The following is a 23,744-nucleotide window of genomic DNA, read 5'->3' on the forward strand; positions in this document are numbered from 1 at the left end:
CCTGAGACAACCATCTAAAATGTAAAATATAAGCCAAAACTAAACAATATAAGTAAGCAAAAAAAAAGAGGAACCTAGTCAGACTTAACCATAAACAGTGTCATTAGAACTGCCAATAAAATAAAGTTGAGTTTTATTCCAGGATCTTTAAAATTTCTCTGTAAAATCAGATTTATTTCAACTTTGTTTGGCTTTTTTTATGGCTTAAATCAAGGAAGAAATAGTAACATCTTGCAGAGGTGCAACCTGCTTTAAAAATATTTGACTCCTTAAAATGGCATACATCTGGCAGATATTCTTGCATTTAACTGATTCTGATATTATTACCATTAAACATTCAGCTACATTCTTTTATATGGGTTTCTATCTCACCACCTTTCTCCATGAACATAATTAGAATACTCTCACCACTTCCAGGATTTGCATGCTTTATCTGTAATTGATATTCCTGTAGATTAAAATTAGGATTATATTTCTCATAGCATGGCAATAACAAACTAGCATACTTTTCAACCCATAAATTCTAAATAATCCAAACCACAAAAAGGTATTGCAAGGTAATAAATCTGCTGCAGTGGCTCATGTGCTGGCAACATACATATTTTTCCTTGCTTGTGGTTATCAATATGGTTGAAGGAGAAGTATCATTTTACTGCAGGATGGAAGCAAACAGACAAAGCTGTCCTTTGACATGTTTGTTCCCCAAAGGTGACTAGATTTGCTGTGCACTCTCAGTCAGAGTATTCTTTGCCATGGCTACAGTGTCCTGAAGATAATGGTGCTCTCATACGTAATTTGAAACTGGGATCTCACCGTCAAGTCCAAGCTGTAAATAATAATGAAAGCAGGGAACACTTATGTGAATTAATTTATTTTAGACACCAACTGATACAATTTATTCAGTAATAACTAGATACTGCTTAATCAAGATGGTCCAGCAAATGAAATGCTTTAAGAATATTTGCTGGCTTTATAAGCAGAGATGACAGGGTATTATGTGGCATTTTATTTTTGCCAAAGATCAGGTTTTATAGCACTTTTCCTCAACAGTAAAATTAAATTACAATTTTTTTCAGTTAGCACCTTCCAAACTTCCATCTGTTTACAGATCAACTTGAAGAAGGAAAAAGAGTAAGTTTCTAAACACCAGAATATGTCAACAAAGAGCTGGAATGCAGGAAGCTCCACCTGGGGATGGATGTGGCGCCAGCTGAGAACATATGGGTCAGGATTAAAGGGAGGGCAGAGACAGGTGACGTTGTAGTGGAGGTCTGCTGCAGGCCACCTTATCAAGAAGGTCCAGAGGAGGACCATAAGGATGATCAGAGGAATGGAGCACCCCTCCTCTGAAGAGAGGCTGAGAGAGCTGGGGCTGCTTAGCCTGGAGAAGAAACCTTATAGCAATATTCCAGTACCTAAAGGGTGCCTACAAGAAAGCCAGAGAGGAACTTTTAGAAGGGCATGTAGTGACAGCACAAGGGGGAATGACCTTAAACTGAAAGAGGGTCAGTTTAGACTGGATATTAGAAAGATATTATTATTCTTTGCTAAGAGAGTGGTGAGGCACTGGAACAGGTTATCCAGAGAAGCTGTGAATGCCTCATCCCTGGAAGTGTTCAAGGCAAGACTGGATGGAGCTCTGAGCAACCTGCTCTAGTGAAAGGTGTCCCTGCCCATGCCAGGTGACTAGGAACTAGTCCTCCCTTTCAACCCAAACTTCCATAATCTTTCACTGATTTTTGAATTAATAGATCTCACAAGCCTGAATTACATTTAAAAGAAAAAAGAAAATAAAAGTGGAAGGGAAATAGAAAGAAAGCAGTAGGTATTACACATCCCAATTTTAGCAGAGCTATATGCAAAAGCCACTATGTGAAGGCTATTTGGAAAGATATTAGAAAGAAATTATAGAAAGAAAGATATTATAGCCTTGTGATTTAAGATTTGGGGCCTAAATCATGCCACATTTTCTACTACAGCTGCTGCTTTCTGCACAGCATCTTCCTAGTGATTTTTCTTTATCATGAGCTGAGCCTTTTCCTGTGTTTCAGTAAATTTCCCTTCCTTCTTCTTCCAGCTTTGATGTACCCTTTGTAGTATCCTATAAAGTTTTATATAGCCATCTTTTAGCAGCCCAAATCAGTACTGAAGTAGGCTGCAGTGATCAAAGCACTGTTTCTGCACAATAGCAAGTACTAAAAAGGGGAGAAAAGACTGGAAGTAGCAATGAAATTTGCACTGGACATTTGCACGGCAGATTGTTGAGAAACTGAAAAAAACCTTCAATGGAAGAACACAGGTGTTCCCTGTATAATCATTTAAAAGGAGTTTCCTTTATTAGATACTACAATCAAGGTGAAAAAACCCCACACTGCTTACTCACATGGCTTATGAATGTGAAACCAGAATGTGACACATTCCACCCATGCTGCCTAACAAGAGGGGAACTGCACCCTTGAAGAGTTGTAGACAATCCACTGGTGGTTATATGCATGGCTGTTCACTGTTAGTCACCACCTGCTTTTTTTAAGAAGTCCTCTTAGTTACACTCAACTTTGAGCCTTTACTGCTATTTTTCACTTTTGCCAATGGTTTCCATGCAGTGATGCATCTTTTCCTATTTCTTATTTGTATAGGTGCTGGCTGTTGTGTCTTAGTTAAGACTGCAATGGTTGGAAGACCACTGCAATTGCTGTGTACATGTATCAAATAGGATTTACATTTAGGACAATCATATTTAAGCTGTCTGTCTTCTGAGGACCATATACCCTTTTTCCATTAAAGGGTTAAAGTAAAATGCCTAGATCACTCCTGAACCCAATGTTGTTATCAATATCTTATCAAGGAAAAATGTTATCCTACAGATTTATGGTATTCTTGTCTCTTACAGGTATCACTCATGCTTTGATAGTCTTGCACAAGAATATCTTGAGTGAGATGAAGTAAGAAGCCTCCCAGCAACTGGAATCTGAGCTTGGCAGAAAAGCAGAAATGCCTTGCCTTGCCCAGTGTCACACTGATCAGGGTTCCTAATGAGCTGTGGTAAATTATAACCTTTTGCAAGTCACTTGAAAGGCCACTCAGACTCAGATGTGACTTGTCCCTGTACACCAAATTTTACAAACAGTCCCTGCAATGAATGCAATGAAAACAGCACTTCAAGTGAGAATGTTGAAGGACAGCTCTCTGCTCTAATCTCTGTTCTGATGCCTCAATAGATAATAGAAAACTCCCTGCAGACAGACCAGGGAGCTCATGATTCATTTCAGTGTCTCATTGTCAACAATATCAAACCAAAAATTTCCAAAATCTCAATTTTTTAGGAAATGTGGATGCATTTCAGCTGCCAGACTATTCTCTTGTGCTTTTTTGGAGCAATGCCTTAGATCTGGTCAGCCTATCTTGTTGGTTTAATAAAAAATGCTGGCATCTGATGTTCACTTTGCAATTGCTGAAGGAACTGATGCCAGCAACTAATGCTTTCCATATCAGAGCAGATATGGCCAGCAGTGTTTGTTGTTTCAATAGCCTCAGAGCAAGAGTGATCAAGGCCAGTGACACAGAGTCAATTCCCCATCTCCCTCTTAAGGGACATAATGCACTGTCTATGGGAAGGAATATTACAGAGCATGATTGTTTTGGTTCTTCTCAGGAGATGTATGGGTGGGATTAATTTCACGTAACTTTGAATATCACTGGGTATCCATTTTCATCCAGTAGCTATCTGGAAGAGAATGTAGGCCTCTTATATAATATAGGAAGATGAACTTGCCTTTTTTTAGTCTAATGCACTTGGTCAACTTTAATCAGGTGCCCTAGAAAGAGACAATGTGTGTTCTCAGTGTCTCTTTGTGTCTCAGAGTAATAAAGGGGTCCATGTGCAGGCATGGTGCTGTTGTCAATGCCATTTGAGGTGTTCCAGGGGGTGACCCTCACTGACACACAGCTCCTCCTCCAGAAAAGTTCTGTTTCCCAGCAGGTCCTGTGTCCTATCTGCTAGACCCCATGTGCCCTCTCAAACAGCAGTAGATGCCTAAGGAATGGAAAAATGAATACAGACCTGGGTGCCTACATTTGACCAGATGAACCCCATTCACACAGTCTGTCCAAATAACCATGGGTTTAGACACAGATTTCAAGTCCTCTTGGGAAGGACTTGATATATGAAGCACTTCCTATGTCTGTGGTTTATGCAAAACAATAACCTGCTGCAGAAATGAAGTTTTCTTCAATGAGAAGAGAGAACAAGTGAGATCCATCTCCCTACCTTGGCAGAAAGGAGGGTAATGAGGAAGCATAACCCCTTTCCATCACTGTTTGCCCATATTCAAGGGCATGAGGAGGCACAGATCACATGTGCTCCTCAGCAGTGTGGATTGGAGATTTATGGTGCAAGCACACTTGCAGCATGATCCACATCAGCACGTGCTCCAAGAAGGGCTGCAGAAACACTAAAGTTGGTTTGTACAAGTCCCTCATAATTGTCATGTGTGAGCATCTCAGAACACTTAATGGCCTTATCTTTACAATGTTTCCATGAGATAAGAAACTATGAGATGACTCCGTTTTCCTGTCTCTTTTATTATAGTCATCTATTGCTGCAAAATTGTCAGAGTACCGGTACAAGGCCTGAAAACAGGAACACTCCAAGTGTTGAAGAAATTGCCTGAACACTTGAACTGTTCAAGAGGAACCTCTGAGCAGACTGACGTTTTAGAGAAAAATAAACAAAAAAAGCAAAGCAAAACACTACATTACATCATACTCCATGTTATGAAATACTTTATGCTACATTTAAAAAAATAAGAAAAGAAAAATCATCTTTGAACTTTGTATTCATTTCAACACTTTTGATTTTAAAATCTGGAAAAAAATCTTCTGTATTTAGAACTTCACATGAGCAGCTAGAAAATTCATAATGAATCAGACAAGGTTAACAAAGTTTATGTATTTTGTTATGCAACTATTTTTTTGGATGGATGGATTTATGAATTACAACAGGGGAGGGATTGATCTACATTTGTAATCTTTCTCAATTTTAGCAAGCATTAAAATTAAAGCTGTGATCATATTGATTAGAACATCAGACTCAATTGCAGTATGATAATTGGGGTTAATGCTAAACAAATAACTTTATTACATTAATCTAAACATAGAGCCTGAAGTATTAGAAGATACAAACTAGCCACTGAAAGTAAGGGAGAAATTAATATCTTATTCTGTTTGTACACTGATTTGCCTGCCCACCCTCTGTCCCTCACTACAGACTGACAGTTTTCTCATCAGGGAGTTTTCCTTTTTTTTTTTTTGGCCAAATTTGGAACCAGCACCAAAGACAGGCTACCAAGGGCCTTAAGTATATGCATGATTTCACTTCAGATCTGAGGAATGCAGACTCAGTGGGATGGCACACTGGCAGAGCTAAAAGGATGTTCTGCTGTTACTTGTAGGAATCTACTGAGGTAAATTAGCTACTGAAAGCTTTGGTTTTTCTCTGAGTGGATCAAATCTTGCTGAAAATATTTGAGAGGAAATAACCAGAAATTACCTGAACTCAAATTCAATAGTTAAGAACAAAACAAAATTTCCATTAATTTACTGTAATAGTCATGAGTACAAGATTTCCTGTAATAATTAGCAACCACTAGTCAGCATTTAATAATTTAAAAAATACTAAAAATTATAATGAAAATTAAAAAAAATGAAATTTGACAATGTCAGATAAGAAAAAGGTATTTTAGTTTGCCTACCTATAAAAACAGCCACAAGATCAGACATAAATGAAGTCTGTGTATAGACAGCACAATTTGAATTAATTAAGCCTTTTTTTCTCCACTTCTCAAATTCTGACGCCTCATGATTTAGAGATACCAGAAGGGACATTAATATATTTATTGCATTCTTTGAAAAGCATTATTTTCATGTATCATTATGTTCTTCAGCTAAATATAGAAGCCTACCATTATCTCACAACAAGAGACTAACTCTTTTGGAAAAAGAGTCACTATTTGAAAGACAAAATATAACTTCAGAATTAGTAGACATATAGTTATACACCTATTAATACATATCTGTCTATAGGCAGTACGATTTTGAACACTTACTAACAAATTCAAAAGACATTAAAAGTTTTCTTTATCAGACAGAGTAATTTCTTTGTTTTGTGACCAAAGATTTTTGACATTTTGTCCAAGTATCGAACAGAATATCATCTCGGCTCCAACCTATAATGTTTATTTATTGTCCTGGATATCACTGAATGTATCACTGAATGCAACACTTGCATGTCAAATTCAGAGTGGAATAGGGTGATGCAATGCAAATATTTCTGCCTAAAAGACAAATAGCACAATTCAGTTGCACAGAAAGGTAAATGAGAATTGCAGAGGAGACTTACTGTTACATAACTTTTCATAGAAGCAGGCAGCCATATCACAAACTAATCATGATTCATTATAACTTTTTTTAGGACTTATGTTACAAGACTTTTTGCCTTTACCACTCCTACTGGTAGGCTGTTCCAGAAACTCTCTATTTTGGTAGTTAGACATCTTTCAATCTCCAGCATCAAGTTATTCATTGCCAGATTATACTGCCCTATGCTTCCTTTTCTCCCATAACCTAAGCGAAGACAATGAGAGTAGCCAAATAAAGGAAGCAAATTGGAAGTTTCTATAAAGAACTTATTCTTAAACCAAATGGCTAGATATTTAAAAATTTCCTAGGCAGTGAACACATATTCAAATTATTTTTAACAGACTACCGGTGATTTGGCTCATGCCAAAACACAAGAAGACCTAATGTTTAGTGTTGTGAGGGTGAAAACTTTGTAAATATGACCTGACAAAAATGAAAAGCAAAAAAGCAAAGTTTTTATTCATTTAATTTGAACAGTACTATGCCTGTTAACAAAAGATAATCATGGCAAGCACTTTCAAACACATTTCTTATTACCACATAAGATGCGTTCCACAGAGTTATGGCTGGAAGGGGCCATTAAATCATTTGTATAACACTGTATGCAGATAAACCTTCTGGCATATCCAAGATCATAAATTCACCTAATTACTGCTGCATTAAGCCTCAGCAATTTCAAAGGGCTAATACACATCCCCAAGGGTGACACACAACCTTGATCAGAAATGTCAGGAAAAGGGGAATACAGCACTGGTCTTACACATTTGCTCAAGCAGTTAAACTTAAAAAGTACCTTAATTTTATTTTGAATGGTATCATCTCAATTCACAGCTAAAAAATTAAAAGAACACTATTTCCATAGCAACTTCTGTGTCTGGGTTATTCTCAGGTTTGAATCCTCCTGCAGTACAATACCTGACTGTAGAACATTTTCTGCCTGTGTATTTCAACTTCACAAACTCACTACTCCACTGTTTACATACATAAGGTTGCCTACACAGTTTTCACCACAGGTTTGCATGGGACATTAATGTAAAAAAAGTCTTTTAAGTGCTGTTTAACTTTCAAGTCACTGGTAATAATTCAAGATCACTATGCTCTGACATGTACTTATTCTTCCAAGAAGTATTGTATTTGGTTGCACTAAAAAGAATTTTGTTTGAATCAATTCAGTTTAAAGATCACTGTATTGGACAATTTAACATAACCATTATCTATGATTTCACCAGTTTTTGTTCTACCTGCTCCCCAAAACTGCCCAATCCGTTGCAAAAAAGTGCAATAATTTTGTTTTTCTGGGACCAGATTTTACTACCAGATTCTTAGTCTGGCTGAGTTAGACTTCAGAACATACGTTGCTGTTCATGGCAACATGTTATACTGTGCAAATAAGCCTAGCAGTGTCTGGCCTTCAACATGCAAAAAAATTCCTTGATTCATCTTTTCAGAGTTGTTACACTTCTAACAAACTTACCTGTATCTCTCAAATCAACAGAGAATGACAGAGTTCAGAATAAAAAACACATCTGTTCACTTTAATTAACTGAAGCCTAATATAATAAGCTGTTGCAAAACTATGCTATAAACACTGCACAAAACGCTAACAGCGTGGGTATAGGTATGTATGATTTTCTTTTTAGAAGCCACGATTCTATTCATTTCTGTCACTTACTTCAAGAAAAGATGTAATGTTTTCCACAATTGACAATAAATATCTAAACCACGGAAATTTATTTCCCCCTTTCAAGAATACTTTAGTCTTTCTATGCCAGACCAAAAAGAGAAAACATGAACCAAGCCTCTACTGAGGGACAAAAATATTAAAAATCCCGCTGAACAAGCCTATCTTTTGAAAAGCAGCCTGCCAGGTTTACAGTTAATATATATCACCCTCCAATGAAAAATGCATCTTAATATGCACACAGCTCTTTGGATAGCTGAGGAAGATGGTTGCTGAATGAAATATGGTCACTGAGTCAACTCTAACACTTTGATTAGGAAGGATATAGTGTTTCTGAACAACTTCCTATGTAAGCCACTTCTCATACTGCAAAGGAAGACAGAGGAGAAAAATACTCTTACTACCATCTAAGAGCTGAACAAACAACCACTCACACTGAAAAATGTGCGATGGTGGCAGTCTTTTTAGTTTACTTCAGACAGTATTATAATACGTTACAACACTGAGGTCATTTGCCATTCTTTAATCAATTATGATTTCATGTTTTCCCAGGAAATATTTATACTCATTATCTGATAGGTTTTTTACACGGATTTTCAAAATTTACAGCTTACAGTCACAGTGGGCTGTGAATTACAGTTTGTTTTATTCTACGCTATTTCTTACGATCTAGATATCATCGATGATTCAGTTAAATCATACGCTCCTTTGCACAAAAAGCAAATATTAGGGCATAACAGATTTCTACACTCTAATTTTCTCCGATCATCTGCTTAAATAAGAAAGAAATCAGCATTTACCTGTAGAAGGCTGGAGGAGCAGCTTCCCTCATCCCGAAGCTGCCCTGATCGTTTTCAAGGTAATAGGGTACCTGTTGGCTGTGATGATGGATGAAAGGCGACAGCTGGGGTGCCGTTTGCAAGAACACCACCGGGCTTGGCGGGACACTGTTCAGGGAGTGAAATCCTGCCAGACTGCTGGACCCAAAAGATTCAGACGTAGGGGCATAACTGAGCGTGGTAGAGCTGTAGACGGGAGCCGTAGTACCAAAATCATAGGTGGCTCCTTCTGGGTAGTTAAAAACTCCTGTCTTGTTGGTCTCCACGTACATGTCGCTGAGCGATCTTTCCAGGGGAATCTTCAGCTGAGGTCTGCTCAGTGTCTCCAGTTCAGTGCCTTGAATCTGGTGCAGCAGGGTAACTCCAGAGGTTTTGGTGTGAAGGGTCATGGTCAGTACTAATGGCAGTGAGCAAGGAACATATCTGCTTTTACTGTCAACAGCGAGATCGGCAGCTGGCAGTCCACCTAAAAAAATACCAGAACCTATTCTGAGGCTCAGCAGAAATCATAAGAAAGCAGCACTACACAGGTATTCCTCTAATCTCGGCAAGGAGGAGGATACAAACAAATGCAGAGTGAGCACTGAAGACGCACATTCTCTCTCTCTTCTTCCCTCCCTCTCCCTCTCTCTAACTTTTAGGAACTCCTCATCTGCTCTAATATGCATTACAAGGTGCTGGCTGCGAGCCAGGAGCCCTTGCCTTGTGCCGACGTTGGTTTAAACATCACTTCAGAAACAATTAGTTTTGGAGTTATACCAAAGAATTGTCCGTCTAAATGTTACTTCATTCTTACTGATCGTTTCATTTTTCACTTCAGGGTACAGTGCTTTGCAGCCACTAAAGGGAAAGAACACTCAAATCCAACCAGGAAGACTAGTCCAGTGGTCAGTCAGATTGCTGCCTTTTATTTCCTCAGCAGGCTCCAATCTATCTGTGCTTATCGCTCCTCCTGTTTGATTCATTTTCATGTTTGCTAGAAATATGTAATGTGTACATTGTACTGACCCTGGGCAGGACTGTGCTGTAACCGAGATAGGGCAAAGCAGAATGTGTGTGTGTGTGTGTGTATGTGTGTGTGAGTGTGTGAGAGTGTGTGTGTGTGTGTGTGTGTGTGTGTTTGTGTGCAAGCATGCGTCTGTGTGTCTGTCTCTCTGTGTGTCTGTGCATGTTTGTGTGTCTGGGTGTGCAGGGAGCAAGACCCAGTCAATAAAGCCAGCTAATAAAATTAAAGTGTGCATGATACCCATGCAGAAGAGAAGATTTATAATATACTTTCATCAGCAACAGCAACTTGCAGTTACTAGAGCAGTATAATAACATTAAAAAGCAAGGAAAAGCTTTAGACTAGCCTAGTAAATTATGCTTCCTTCTTTTTATTCTGTAAAATTATGAAATAGACATCATTTACATTTTGTCAGAGTTAGGAGATAGTTGTTTGATTGCATGATATATAAATTGAATACAGGAAATTCTTTTTCGTAGTCTTGTGAACAAAAGCCTAGCAAACTTGAATTTTGAAATCAAACTAAAAAAATCAAGTTATCTAAAATAATCAAACATGACTGGCTTAAAAAAAAACCTGACATGCCTCTCAAAGTTATATTTAGAAAGAAAAAAAAAAGAAAAGAGAGAACATAATGAAAAGGTGTGGCATGCATGCTTCTTCTTGCTATCTCATTCCATATAATTTTAACTTTGCACAAACCAGTTCTCCTGAACGAGCTAAATGAAAACCTCCAGAAACTGTTTCAAGCTCTCCAGCTTCATTGCTGTGGTCTGTGGTTCAGTCAATGAAATGAGCTAACGTCAACCCTAAATACATTAATATATGGGCTCCAGCTAGTGTGCTTTGAATACTAGCAAAGCCTATGCTATACTTAAACAACTCCACAGTTATTTGGCTCAACCTTCAAAAAACCCAAGAAACTGAAAAACTGAATATGTAGGTCACTAGAAGTGTCAAAAAAAGTTTACTCAAACCGGTTTTATTTTAGAAATAATACAGTGCTTTCAGAACTCCTACTAAAATAGGCAAAGTTTTTTATATTTGCAAGAATATTCTGAAGCAATATATGTTTTTACCTTCGCAGGCACAGAGCTGAGACATCAGCACACGAACAACAATGTACTTGATATATTTCCTCACCCACCCAGCCACCCTCCCTACCCTGTTCAAATTTCAGATTGTAGACTTTGATCAAAGAGATAAGCTTGTTTAAATAACACTGGACTAAACATGTTCCCAGTTAAAAAAATAATAATCAGACAACCATACCCAGCAGTTCAGAAAGTCTTCGAAGAGTTGTGCTGAAAGTATGCCAGACAGTGTGAGAGGAAAAAAAAATAGTGTTGTGCATGTGCTCTCAGAGTGGGCGACTGTGCATCTGCAGAGACTCACAAAACAGCAAGCAAGCACAGCTCTCAGCAGCCAGGCTGCACGGGCTAAAATGAATGGCAGCTACAAGTTTAAGCCAGTCACCCTGACACGTTTCATTTTGTGCTTTGAAATACATAGAAAAGGCATCATCCCTTATTAAATTGCATAATCTGAGAATTAATGTGAATCTACCTGCCATAAAAAGTATCTACTTCTATAGTGTGCTACAAAACGGACTTTGAATTTTTATCTGAAGCATTATCCAATATGTATGCTCTGTCTAATATATTGATATGAAATAAAATCTTCCAGTGTAATAGCTACGCAGAAGGGAAGAAAACACAGAAAAACAAAGTCAGAACCAAAAAATCAGAAAGTAAGCAAACAAAGAGTTGACTTCTGAGTGTGCCCTGTGCTTCTTACATGCAATTTTTAAAAACCTCATTAATTATTTTTGGGAAGTGGTGTGCTTCCAGGGAGTGAAATATTTAAAATTTCCATCAGATGTAAAGAGCATTAAACATACTGTAGGCTTAACTTGAACCACCATCACTTCTACTGTGTACCATCTGAATTAGAGACCCTATGAGCAGCTCTCCACAAGCCACAGCCCTCCCACTGAAAGGGCTCAGCAGCAGACGGCTGCAGTATCCATGCAGCACACAGCCTTGTACACATCTTGAGAGGAAAAAAAGTGAGTGCCACAAACAAGATCTTGGGGATTGGCTGAGAACCTCTGTGACAGCACCCTGCAATGTCTGACTTACTTTTCCTGTGGAAGAAAAGCAAGACAGCAAGAAAGGGCAAGGGTGAGGTGGAGGGTGTGTCAAGCCAAATCCCATGAAAAAGCTGAATTTTTGATTTTTCTACACTGAAAAAAAATCAGGCTCTGATTCTGCTTACTATATATGGGCTTTTAGATATAATGAAACTCTGAATTGCAAAAAGTTACTAGAGGGCTGCTTCCTTTCTTGTCCTGCATAGTAAAGAATGTGCTGCTTGCTCTAAAGTAACAAACACTGCTACTTCACCCTGCTTCAGAGTTGGCACTGGGTGCACCCACCTGTGGACTTGCCTCTCAAAAAAATGAGATCAACATTTCTAAAACCTGGTATTTTTTGCTTAAAGGTCAGGACTTACCTCACGACTCACTTTAATCTGATCTGTTACATTTCAGATTTTACATGCTCTAGAATATGGAAATATTAGAGTATGGGAACGGGTACAGGATCTAGCAATGGAATTTAGAGCTCTCCAGCAAAACGTTTATGCAAAAACTTGCTTTTTCTAAACCCCACATCACGTATGCCTTTAAAACTATGCAGATCTCATACAGAAGGACTTGTCTCATTCACTCTGGGTTTTTTGTTTTAAATTACATGCAGTAAGTAACAAGAGAGAGTAAATAAAAACATGAATTGGCTGCAGCACCTTCCTCTCCAGTGCTAGACAGATGTTGTGTTCAAAATGGGGTAGTCTACATTCTCAGGTCTAATAATTTCTCAACTATTGTGGATTCAGCTGCAGCCAAGCTGCCCTATGTATTTCACCTTAATCAAAGTCTAATATTGCTTTGGAGTTGCTGAGCATGTACTACAGGAGATACATAGATATATAAAAATAGAGAGGAACTGCTTATACAAAATCTAAAGATTTGCTAACTCAAGATCAGATATAGATTGGGGGTTTTGCTATATTTCTGAAGTTTGGGAATATACAAATAAAATTTGGCTTTGATCCATCCAGATTTCTTCCTGCACAAGAAGGAAAGAAAACAGCATTTAATGAATACTGAAGAAGTAGGAGGGACTAGTCCACTGTGACTGAGGAGCACTACAGACATGTTAGCAAAGATCAAAGCAGAAACTGCATCTTCATACAGAGGGATTTTCAACGAGAATTAGTTGGGATGAAACAGTGAGGACTCAGGCATTACACTTCTCATGGAAATGAGAAATTAACAGTTTAGATAAATGAAAGTGACTGATTAAATCCTGTGTTCCTCTTTTAAAAATTTCAGTCTGTTTTCCTTTTATAGATAGGCTGGAGTTCCAGTGCTCAACTCAGATTTTCCAGAGTGGGGAATTTCTTCTGATTACACTAACAAAATATAAAGTGCAGATACAATAAAACTAAATCATGTTTCTGCTGCTCCGTGGTTACAACTGAAAAAATATGTAGGTATGTTTCTAAAGGCAAATTCTGTTTATTTTAATTAACTGGTGAATACTTTGCATCTATTTTTTTTTTTTAATTTGTTGACAAATGACAACTGTGGTCAGATTAAGTTAGCAGACTATGCATACTGCAGTTTGGCTCAACTGGATCATCGGTCCAACATTTCAAAACTAAAATATAGCTTAAAAAAACCCCAAAAGTAGCCCTCTTCCACTGATGGAAAATATTGTGGAACCAGTGAAGTGATCTCAGAAACAGAAAAAAGAAAACAGATAATTAAAAATTTAGAAGATATTATTTCAACTTCTCCAAATAACTGGAAGGAAGTTTGAGAATTTTCAGTGCCATTAACATCAATAATTTTCTATTGACTACAAGTTCTGAAAGGTAGTCAGAGAATGGTAACAAAATCAGTTCATTATATAGGATTAAATAAAAAAATTAAAGGAAAAAGTAGCAGCCTGGACATGTTTTTGCATTTTGGACAAGACAAAACAGAAGTTTGAGGGAAATGGAGATAAACCAAAAATACTATATGAAGTATAGGATGCAAAAGTATATAGTCAAAATATAGATATACTTTTCTATGTCTAAATTAAATATATAAATATACACAAATGCTATTAAATTTATAGGAAAATTTAAAGACAGAAAAACTCTATTCTAAAACAGGCATTTTTCAGCACTAGTTTTAGTAAGTATTGCAACAAAAAATGATAAACTCAGAGCACATACTATAAATTTTCCATAAACCTGCTGACAGTGAAAGACCATAAACTTTTTTGCTTTGGTTCCACAGCTATAAAGATAGAAGTTTTTTTTAGCTGCTGCAATTAAAGAAGAATCTATTGTACATAACAGGAGGAACATTATGTTTTTCCAAGATTCCACAGTAACATTACAGAGAAATTATGTTGTGTTTAGTCCAGTGAGGAAACTCCTCAAGACAGACAGCTGGAGAACAGCACCATCTACCCCACTGCCTTATAAATCTTCTCTGGGGAAAGAAAAAATACAAAAAAATTAAAGCTCTTGATACCACTAGGCAAATGAGGCATGCTTAAAAATCCCTTAGGCTCTAAAGAGAGATAAGTGCTTCATGCTGTTAGTGGAAGTTTTCAACATTTAGTTTTATAAGTTGATACAAAGACGCATACTTCTTTTTTCCCCTGCTCTCAAGTAACTCACTAAAACTAGCCATGGCACCAAAAGTCTAGATCTAAATTTTTGGTTTAGGTTGGTTTTCCTGTTAAAAGGAAAACCCATTTCTCATGTCAAATGCAAGTAGAGGCTTTGAAAAAAATTGGTCAAAATAGTTCTTATTGCAAATGGGGAACTGATGAATACAATTATTCCACACATATGGTTATAAATCTAAAGCATTTAAATATGTCTTCAATTTTACCTGTAATTTGTATGGAAGACCTATTACATCATCTGAAATTATCTGTGCAAACACAAGAAATATTAGTTTAGGATGTCAGCACATCTTTTCAGTTAAGTATTCTGACATTTTAAGCGTAAAGACTTTGTTTACATCTTTTTATGACACTCTCAGATTTTAGCCATTCAGCTGGAAATTTTGTATGTCAGTGATGAGCTCAGTGATAATAATTTGGAAGTACCTGAGCCAGTTGGAAGGAAATGATCTGCTTTTCCCTCCTTAGAGATTTCTAGAAACTCTTTTTTTGAAAAAAATAACCTTTTTGCTGCTGCAAACAAGGAGTTTGGAGCAGGAACTTTGAATCTGGCAGGGAGCTGAAACACTGTGTCACAGAACCGGCTCTTGCTATTCCTCTGACAATCCATCCACCTTTGGCCAATTTTTCTACCCTTGAAAAAACTGCAAGTTTTTAAGACTTAAGATTCCTAAAAGCTCTTTCCTGGCTGAGCCTGCTCTCCCCTCTTTCAGATCTTAGCCCTGACTCGACTGGGCACGAAACTTACCAAAAGAATGAATGACATGCTAGAGTCCGATCTAGTATAAATACAGAAGGTTTTCCCCTTTCATTACTCTTCGGGGGCAGAGTAATAGTCTGGGATTAAGTGCAGATTACTGTGTCAGTTACAGGACTGAATTTCAGACCCCAGATGTACAGACTGAATTTCCTGAAACTAAATGGGACACCATTTCCCTTTTCAATCCAGCACTAGAAAACAGTATGCTAAAATATACCCTTTTCTGAGGAGTAGAAGACATCCTGTAATATAAGTAGTTTGTGCAATTTTTTCAGTTTTTTGTGCCTCAAAGATGGGAGAGGATAAAGAAATAATTCTGCCTGACTCATACAGAATAAATTACTTACTACATATGTAAAATGGGCCAAAATACCTGAGTACTCTGGACAAACTCAAAAGATATTAGCAAATACTAATGTTTCAAAGAGTTAGTAGATGCTTTCATGGATGCAGAAAGACAAAAGCAAAAAAGAACATTTCTCTGCTTTCCTACACAAAATGTTAACTATTTTGAGCAAGGATGTTCACTGGTAGAAAGGCAATGAAGCCTTGATTTAGGATTAAGCAACATTCCATGCTTAATAACAAACACATCATCCTAAAAGAACATTTCTAATAGACCTAGCTTTATGTAAAAAGCAGAATGAACTGGGAAATGCAAAATGGTAGCTTAGTATCCCACGTTTAGAGAAAAATTGAATGGACTGACTGATCACTATGATCACTAGCATTAGTCTAGCAAGAAAACTATTTTCTGGATGTCTTGCAATTGGCTTAAGGGTGAGGTATCTTCGAAATGATCAAATATTCTCATGCCTCAGCTCCCAAACACAATCAGAAATGAGACACCTGCTTATCCATTTATGTGGTGAATCTCTCAAAAAACTCTCAAGTTTTGTTAATGAGATTAAAGGAACGGGTCCAGATTCCCCTGCTGAGCCTTCCTGTCCTTAAGCAAATCAACATTCCCACCCAGCCTGGTGTCATCTGCAAACAGAATGAGAGGGCACCCAGTTTGTCCAGATCAACAACAAAGATGCTGAAGAAGACCAGCACCAACATGGAATCCTGAGGAACAGCACTTGTGGCCAGTTGCCAGCCGGGGGAGGCCATATTTATAGAAACATCTTTTATTCTCATTTATTCTCAGAGCAGACAAATAAAACTCTTCTTGGGTTTTGGCTCCTCCAGTTTCCTCTCTGCATAGCCTCATGACATCCTTGTAGTCCTCCTAAGCTCCAGACATCCCAATATGGTCAGGATATATGAGGACAGGCTCAGGTAGCAGGGCCTTCTCAACTTGTAAGCAAAAAGACTCAGTAGTAACTTACTGCTATCTACAACCATCTGAGCCCAGAATACAGAGAAAATACAGAGACAAACACTCATTGGAGGTGCATGGCAACAGTCCAAGGGGCAACAGGACATAAGATGGACTATGGGAAATTCTGAATCGATATTAGGTATGACTTTTTACATTTTACATAGAACAGGCTGTCCAGAGATGCTGGAATTCCTTTGAGGACGAGACTCAATTGAGTTCAAGACTCAACTGGGTAAGTCCCTGAGTGGCCTGATTTAAGCCTTCTTTGAGCAGGGGTTTGGCCTAGATGGTAGCTTGATATCCCTTCCAATTTATTTCATTATTCTATGTGTCTAATACACGGATCTGCACCAAAACACTCAGAAGAGATTAATTACCTTGGTGATGATGGCCTATTTCCCCATTTTCCACAGATGCCTGATGTCAAGATCTTACACATTTCACGAGTTAGGAAGGAAAAAATTCTACTGGCCTCACTGTATGTTCTCAGTATTTCTGTAAACTACTCCAGTCCTTATCCAAAATATCTTTGCTGCCCATTGCCTTAGCAATGGACCCACCTGCTCTCAGTGGTCAATGGCACACCTATGTTTGAACACTCACTGAGGCACTGGCAATAAATAATCAGCCATCTTTTGTGGCTTCCACAAAACAAAACCAGTCTCCATTTTTGAGGGAGATGACTATCTCCACCAAAAGACTCATTCTGAAGCGTCATTAGTCCCCTGTGTCAGTGTTTCTCCACACATACATAGGATGCAGGTACCTGTACAGTAAAGTGACCAGAGAGTCCAAGTACATAGAAAGTAGAGCCTAACCCCAAAACTGAAAGAAGGATAAAATCAATCTTATGACATGACCTAATTTCTTCACTCATTTCTCTTCAGTAATGGTATTCAAATACACCAAATTTGGTTCTAACATTTACACATTCCCATTTCCTCCCTAGAAGCTAATCCTCCAACTGAGAGGTCCTTGTGATGATGCTAACCCTCCCACGTCAAGCAGTTGCATTTACTGTGACCCTTGGGCCAAGAGAACTCTTCACCCAAATTACTTGGAAAAGCTTTGATGCTTTCAGCATCCCATTTTTATCTACCAGACACTGGTAGCAAAAGTCCCTCACTTTCTGGGCATCTTCTGGTAAATGGATTTGCTTTATTTACTCCCGTAATCATTGTCAATCAATCTCTGCTATTGCAGCATGTCTACATGTACCTGTGAATAATCTGCAATCAGCACATCAAGTCCTCTTGCATGCCTTAGGTTCTCCCTATCTACTCAGAGATTATCACAGAGCCACTGGACTGTTGCCAGCGCCACACAAGGAAGGTGTCTCAGTTTACCTTTGGGCCTATTCTTGCAAATCTAAAGTCCAAGAGGAAAAGTCCACAAGGAGTATCAGTTGTTGAACTAATCAGTGTTACCATACATGTTTCTGTATTCTCTCCTTGATGTAAAGAATGGGCTTGTTACTGCCACTGCCAGGCCAGACATGGCTACAGCCACACCTGAGTGGTTCACTGCTGCCATTAGTCATCCCTCTGGACCATACTCTAGAAAAACACAACCAGACAGCAAATGTTCACTAATAATTACACTGTCTAGCAGGGAAGGTAGTGGCTGCAAATGCCCTGTGCAGACCCCAAGCAAAGCAGCAGGTTCAATATTCTAAAGTATGGTAGATGTTGTAGGGGAAAATGCTATGAGCTAATTCAACAAGCCTCTATAGGCTGGAGATGTGTTGTCTGCTCTGGTCTACTTCTCAAAATCTTCTAGCAGTAGTTAAGAAAATATTTCTTAATTCTAACAAAAATTCAGACCTTCTAAAAAAGAAGTCTCAGTAAGAGGTTCCCTCAGAAGACACAATTCCATTTAAATAGTGGAAATGCACCATCTATAGTAAAAGATGCACTTTGGAGCTAATTAGTGGCTTCTTCCACAACAGACATGGCAAAGACATGGACAACCAGAAAGATCTTGAAATGAATCCTCATAAAGCATTTTCTGATATGGTTACTTCTTTTTTTTTTGGAAATTGACACGGATTGTATTAAATATATAGTCCTAAATAAGGCTGTGCTATATATCTTTCATGATAATTTGAGTCAGTTGTTGACTCCAGGGAAACTGCTCATGATGAGCTAAATTATGAGTTTAAGTGCTTTCCTGGATCAAGGCCTAAGTCTTATCCTCACGCACACATCAACTCCAGCCATCAGAGAAATTCAAAATTAGCAGAGGTTCTGTCTCATTTTTCGGGAATGACTTGCAAGCTTTATATAACTCTGGTTCTGTGACATAACATAGCCTCCTAACTCTGGAGAAGAATTTTTGAAACTGACTTAACAAGCCTACAAGAACGGTCAATGGAATTTGAACGAAAAACCAATGCGAAACATTCAGTTCTATTGTGATTGTTATTTGTACTCTGGAGCACCTAAGATCACCATCAGAAATTAGGTTCTCATTGTGCTAAGTACAAGGTATACTTAGAACAAAGAATGTTTGCTCAATAGCGCAGATTTAAATATATAACTGACTAAATGCAGCACCCTTAAAGAACAAGTGTCTCAATTTCTCTACAAAAATCAAATAGACCTGGTAATGCATCTCCTGCTTCTGCTTCAAAGTTGCATTGTTTAATAAGACAGGTCTGTTTTCTAAACTCTAAATACAAAACCTTTTGATCAAGGTATCAAACAATTCAACATTTACAAATACAAGAAACCTGTACAGAACTGATGAATTAACACTAGCAACAATTGCTCAAAAAAATCAGGGAGCAGCAAAGAGAGCAATCACAAGTGACGCTCACAAACTAACCATAATGTAACTGAAGCATCAACATATGCTACAGCTGTTGAAGCATTCTGTTCCTGCCAGAACAATCATAAGCAACAGCAAAATCAGACAACTTCAGTGTTGTCTAACCAGCACCTCACAGAAAATGATGAGACAATCATCAGCAGTGCACCACCACAACGAGATGGGAAATAAAACCCACACAAAAAAAAAAAAAAAAAAAAAAAAAAAAAGGCAAGAAAAAAGAAATTTAGTATTGGAGAAAACCCAAGCTTCTTGTTGGAGAAACCTTCCTAAGTCTAGGCTTCTGTAGAAAGACAAAAATGCGTTGTCATCTGTCAAGCGGAACAAATAGGACCTTAGTGATTCAGTAACAGTTGCACTCTCTTGGCAGATATTAGCTTGTTTAAGGCAGGGAAGATCAAAGGAAGTAACTAGATGCCAACAGACAGGGAAAAAAGGTCAAAGTTATTTATTATTTCAGCATTCCCCTATCTTTATTTGTTCTTCCACCATTTTCATTGTTTTGTGCAACAAGATGGAGGTCTTTCTGAAACACAGCCATCAGTAATTTAATGAAATGGCTCTTTTGCAATACAGGCTCTTCTATAAGTTCAGAGGTCCATCAGATCAACAGGTTTCCTTTCCATAATGGGTGAGTGAAATAGACAGTTCCATGTACTCATTTAGGAAAATAGTCTACAAGCCACAGAAATTATTATTAATGAACTACAAAACCAGAAAGAATGAACAAAAATCACGGCCATTAGAAATGTCAAATTTATGAATATTGATATTTGATTTGATGTCAAATTATAGGAAAACCAGAGTTAATATTAACTAGTAGCCATTTTTCCAGGGAATTGAGGTTACAGTAGCAAAATCTTTAACAGCAACCAGAGACCTCTTGCACATGTGGTAAATTAATTTGAATTTTTAAGCTACTGTTTTGTCCCTGAAGAAATACCAATAAATTTAATTTCTTATTGTGCAACTAAGAGAAAAGATTATTCCCAGTAATTCCTAAAGGAGCTCTTGCTACAGTTGGGACCTCAGCAATGCATCACTTGTGCAGCATGACAGAGAGAAAGGGCAGATCTGTACTGCACAGAGACAACTGATACAGACACTCCCAAGCCATCTTTACCTGACTCAGCACTGAAATGTGAAAAAACACTGCTGCTAGCAAGGTGAGCAAGGTGCCATGCTCTGGATTATTAACCCCTGTCTGACAAGACAGCATATTGCTAGTACAGTTACACTGCCTTCCACACCAAGTTACTAATTACCAACAACTTAATCAGGCAGTGATGTTGCACAATTCTTTCCACCACACTCCTTCAAAGAGCATAGGTATAGCTTAGAAAGTCCTCTTGATAAAAAATAAAAATTCTCAGAAGTGTAAACTCTATTGATTGTACTCCTTTGAGTACAATGAGTCCTGGCATCATTAGAGCCATAGGGGCTGGTGACACACTAGAGAATCAATGTGGTGGCTTCATGGATGGCGCCAGGAAGGCTGGAGCCCCTACAAGGAGGATAGTATGCAGAGGCCAGTGTCACCCACCCTCACAGAGCTGGCTGAGGAATGAAGAGGTGACAATGAAGGTGCTGAAAGCATCTCCCTCAGGAAAGTACTGTCTTTAATGAGCTACAGGTCACTAAAACTCAAGGCTATTTTTAGCCTACTGAAAATAGGACAGACCTGCACATTCTCTGCAATTGTACTATAAACTGTTGAACTATTTCTTGAGATAAGTTTGGCACGTGCCAAACAGCACTACTCCAAAATATTCCTGAGCTTGAGGCATTAAAAAATTACCATTACTACTATTTAGTTTTCATTCATCCACTGCATTGTGGAAACTATTAGCACAGATGCAAGCTATTCCAGGACAATTGGTCCAGCTGCCTAGAAATCATCTTGAGTGTATTTGATTTATGTTTATAGCTAAAGCTCCTGGCTTTTAGATTTGATCCAAAAAACTGGCAATCTACCTGTTAGATGACAAAGTTCAAAAGCAATGCAGACTGCTGAAGCCTGGGCATGCCTCACTCCATGCCTCACTCAGCATGACTTGAGTGTACACAGTGAGCTGTTGGGCACTTCTGACCTGAAATGGTCAAGGGAGCATTTGGAAGGCACACAGGAAACACATGCCTGCTTCAGTGTTCAGGGAATTCACCTTCCTGAAAGTCAGCCTGTAAAGTCAATCTTTCATGCTTCTCAGGGTTTCAAAAAAATAATTTTGCCATACAGCTCAAGTGATTTAGCAGTGAACTGTTTGTCAAAATTGGCATATCCTTTCTCCAGCCTTCACATTCCTGCATCTTTCATGCTTCTAGTCTGGAGACTGACATTAGTAAAAAGTTCTTGTTGTTTTTGAAAGCTAAGTATCACACTTGAGCCAGATTAGGAGAAACTGCAGGAGCACATGAATGAACCTTGTTCAGCAGCAGGAAGCCCTTAAATTAATTTAACAGTGCACTCAATGAGTCAAAGCAGAAAGGATGCAAACTCTCAAAGGGATGTGTCCACCACACATTCACATTGGCCACGATGAAACTCAATCAAATACATCATGGGCTACATACACCTTAAACACAGTTTATTTATTTTCTATTATCTGTATTATACTATGCTGTACAAAAAAAAAAAATTTATCTAAAGATTCATTGTTTTCACAAGAAAAAATGGTCCCTGCTTAATATCAAGTACTATTTTGCTTTTCAGAAGTTTTTATGAGAAGGTTCCATTCACTTTGTTACACATTTCTATGCATGAAAACAAGTACAAGATGACCTACTTATGTGGAACTTCTGCATATTTGTGATTAGCCAATATTGACAAAGAATAATATAAATAACTACTACAAAAATTATGACTCAATTTCACAATAACACTGAGTCTGGGTTTCTTTTACTAGAAGAAAAGTATTTATCTAGAATATAATATTCATTTTTAAGTAAAATAAAGTTAATTTCAATACCTGTGACACATCAAAAACTATTAATCCACAATATTAATATCAAGAATTTTTCTTCAGTTAAAGATAATTTCACATAGGATTTAAAAGATTGCTGGAGACAAAATACTAGGGTTAGAAATTCAGCACTTTGCTCCACTATAGCAGCAATCCCTGTATGCCTATGTTTCATTTTGTCAGAGGAAGGTGATTATGAGTAGACCAAATTACAAGAATACCCATTATTATTCATACTATCAAAGAAAGCCTGCATCTGCTACTGAAGAAGAAAAATGCTCATCCTTGCTTTCCACCATCAACTGGTCACTGCTCACTAACCAGAAGAGTTCCATGGCTGTAATATGACCTTCAGCCTGAAAAATCTGCACCACACAGAAAGCACATGCTTAGTACCCATGATTAATCACAAAACCCCCCACATTTCAGTCTTCAGATATTAAACAGCACTGTGATGTATGTAATCTGAATTCTGACACATAGTATACCTCAGGAAAATATTTGGAAGTAGAAGTTACTATTTCTATTCAAAATTTTATCCTTCAATATTCACATTTCTGGTTGAGATAAAATTTAGTTTGTGTCTTACAAATATTTCAGTGAGCCAATTTTGAGAGACTGATCTCCACTGTATTGCTGTGATATTTACTGAAAAAGGAACTGAGGGCAAATATTAGACAAGTATTTCTCTTGAGCTTATACCATAAATCAATTTTATCAGTTTTAGAATGGAAACAGTAGTTAAATTCATTCCTATTGTGCAATTTGACTATGCTTAACAATACTGCAGCAGTTTCAAGTCAAGTGTAGACGCTGTGTGTGTTTAAGGACTGTCAGGTAGCATTTTGGGCACTATATAAAAATGGTTGCTTATCAGCATACATATACATCCCACGATGTACGTTGAACATTGATGATTTATAAGGATATCTCCAACTCCACTGTGTGGAACCCATGCACCAAAAATTACCAGGATACAATTTTTCCAAATTCAGACTTCAGACACCGTTTATTTTCCCAGGCTTTTCAATCCACTCTTCCCTATAAAGTATTCTTAACTTGCTCTTCACTGTTCATTATCAAATAACATAAAACATACTTTTGTGCAAAAAATAAAAACACTATTAAAAATCTAGACCTGCTTTGTGACAAAACTAATGCAGATGGCTACAGTTTT

The 23,744-nt window shown here is 37.8% G+C and overlaps 1 protein-coding gene across 1 annotated transcript in view; it reads right to left on the reverse strand.

Moving 5' to 3' along the window:
• Positions 1 to 11,256, reverse strand: part of ESR1 (estrogen receptor 1) — a 103,234-nt gene extending 91,978 nt beyond the window's left edge. Inside the window, 2 exon segments of the mRNA XM_054279812.1 lie at positions 8,899 to 9,403; positions 11,216 to 11,256. Of these exon segments, the coding sequence (XP_054135787.1) occupies positions 8,899 to 9,326 (428 nt within the window). The 5' untranslated portion in view covers positions 9,327 to 9,403; positions 11,216 to 11,256.
• Positions 11,257 to 23,744: the final 12,488 nt, after the last annotated feature.

This window comes from Melozone crissalis, unplaced genomic scaffold (assembly GCF_028551555.1).
Source record: "Melozone crissalis strain CALT ecotype California unplaced genomic scaffold, PUWL_Pcris_2 ptg000027l_1, whole genome shotgun sequence".
NCBI classification, from domain to species: domain Eukaryota; kingdom Metazoa; phylum Chordata; class Aves; order Passeriformes; family Passerellidae; genus Melozone; species Melozone crissalis.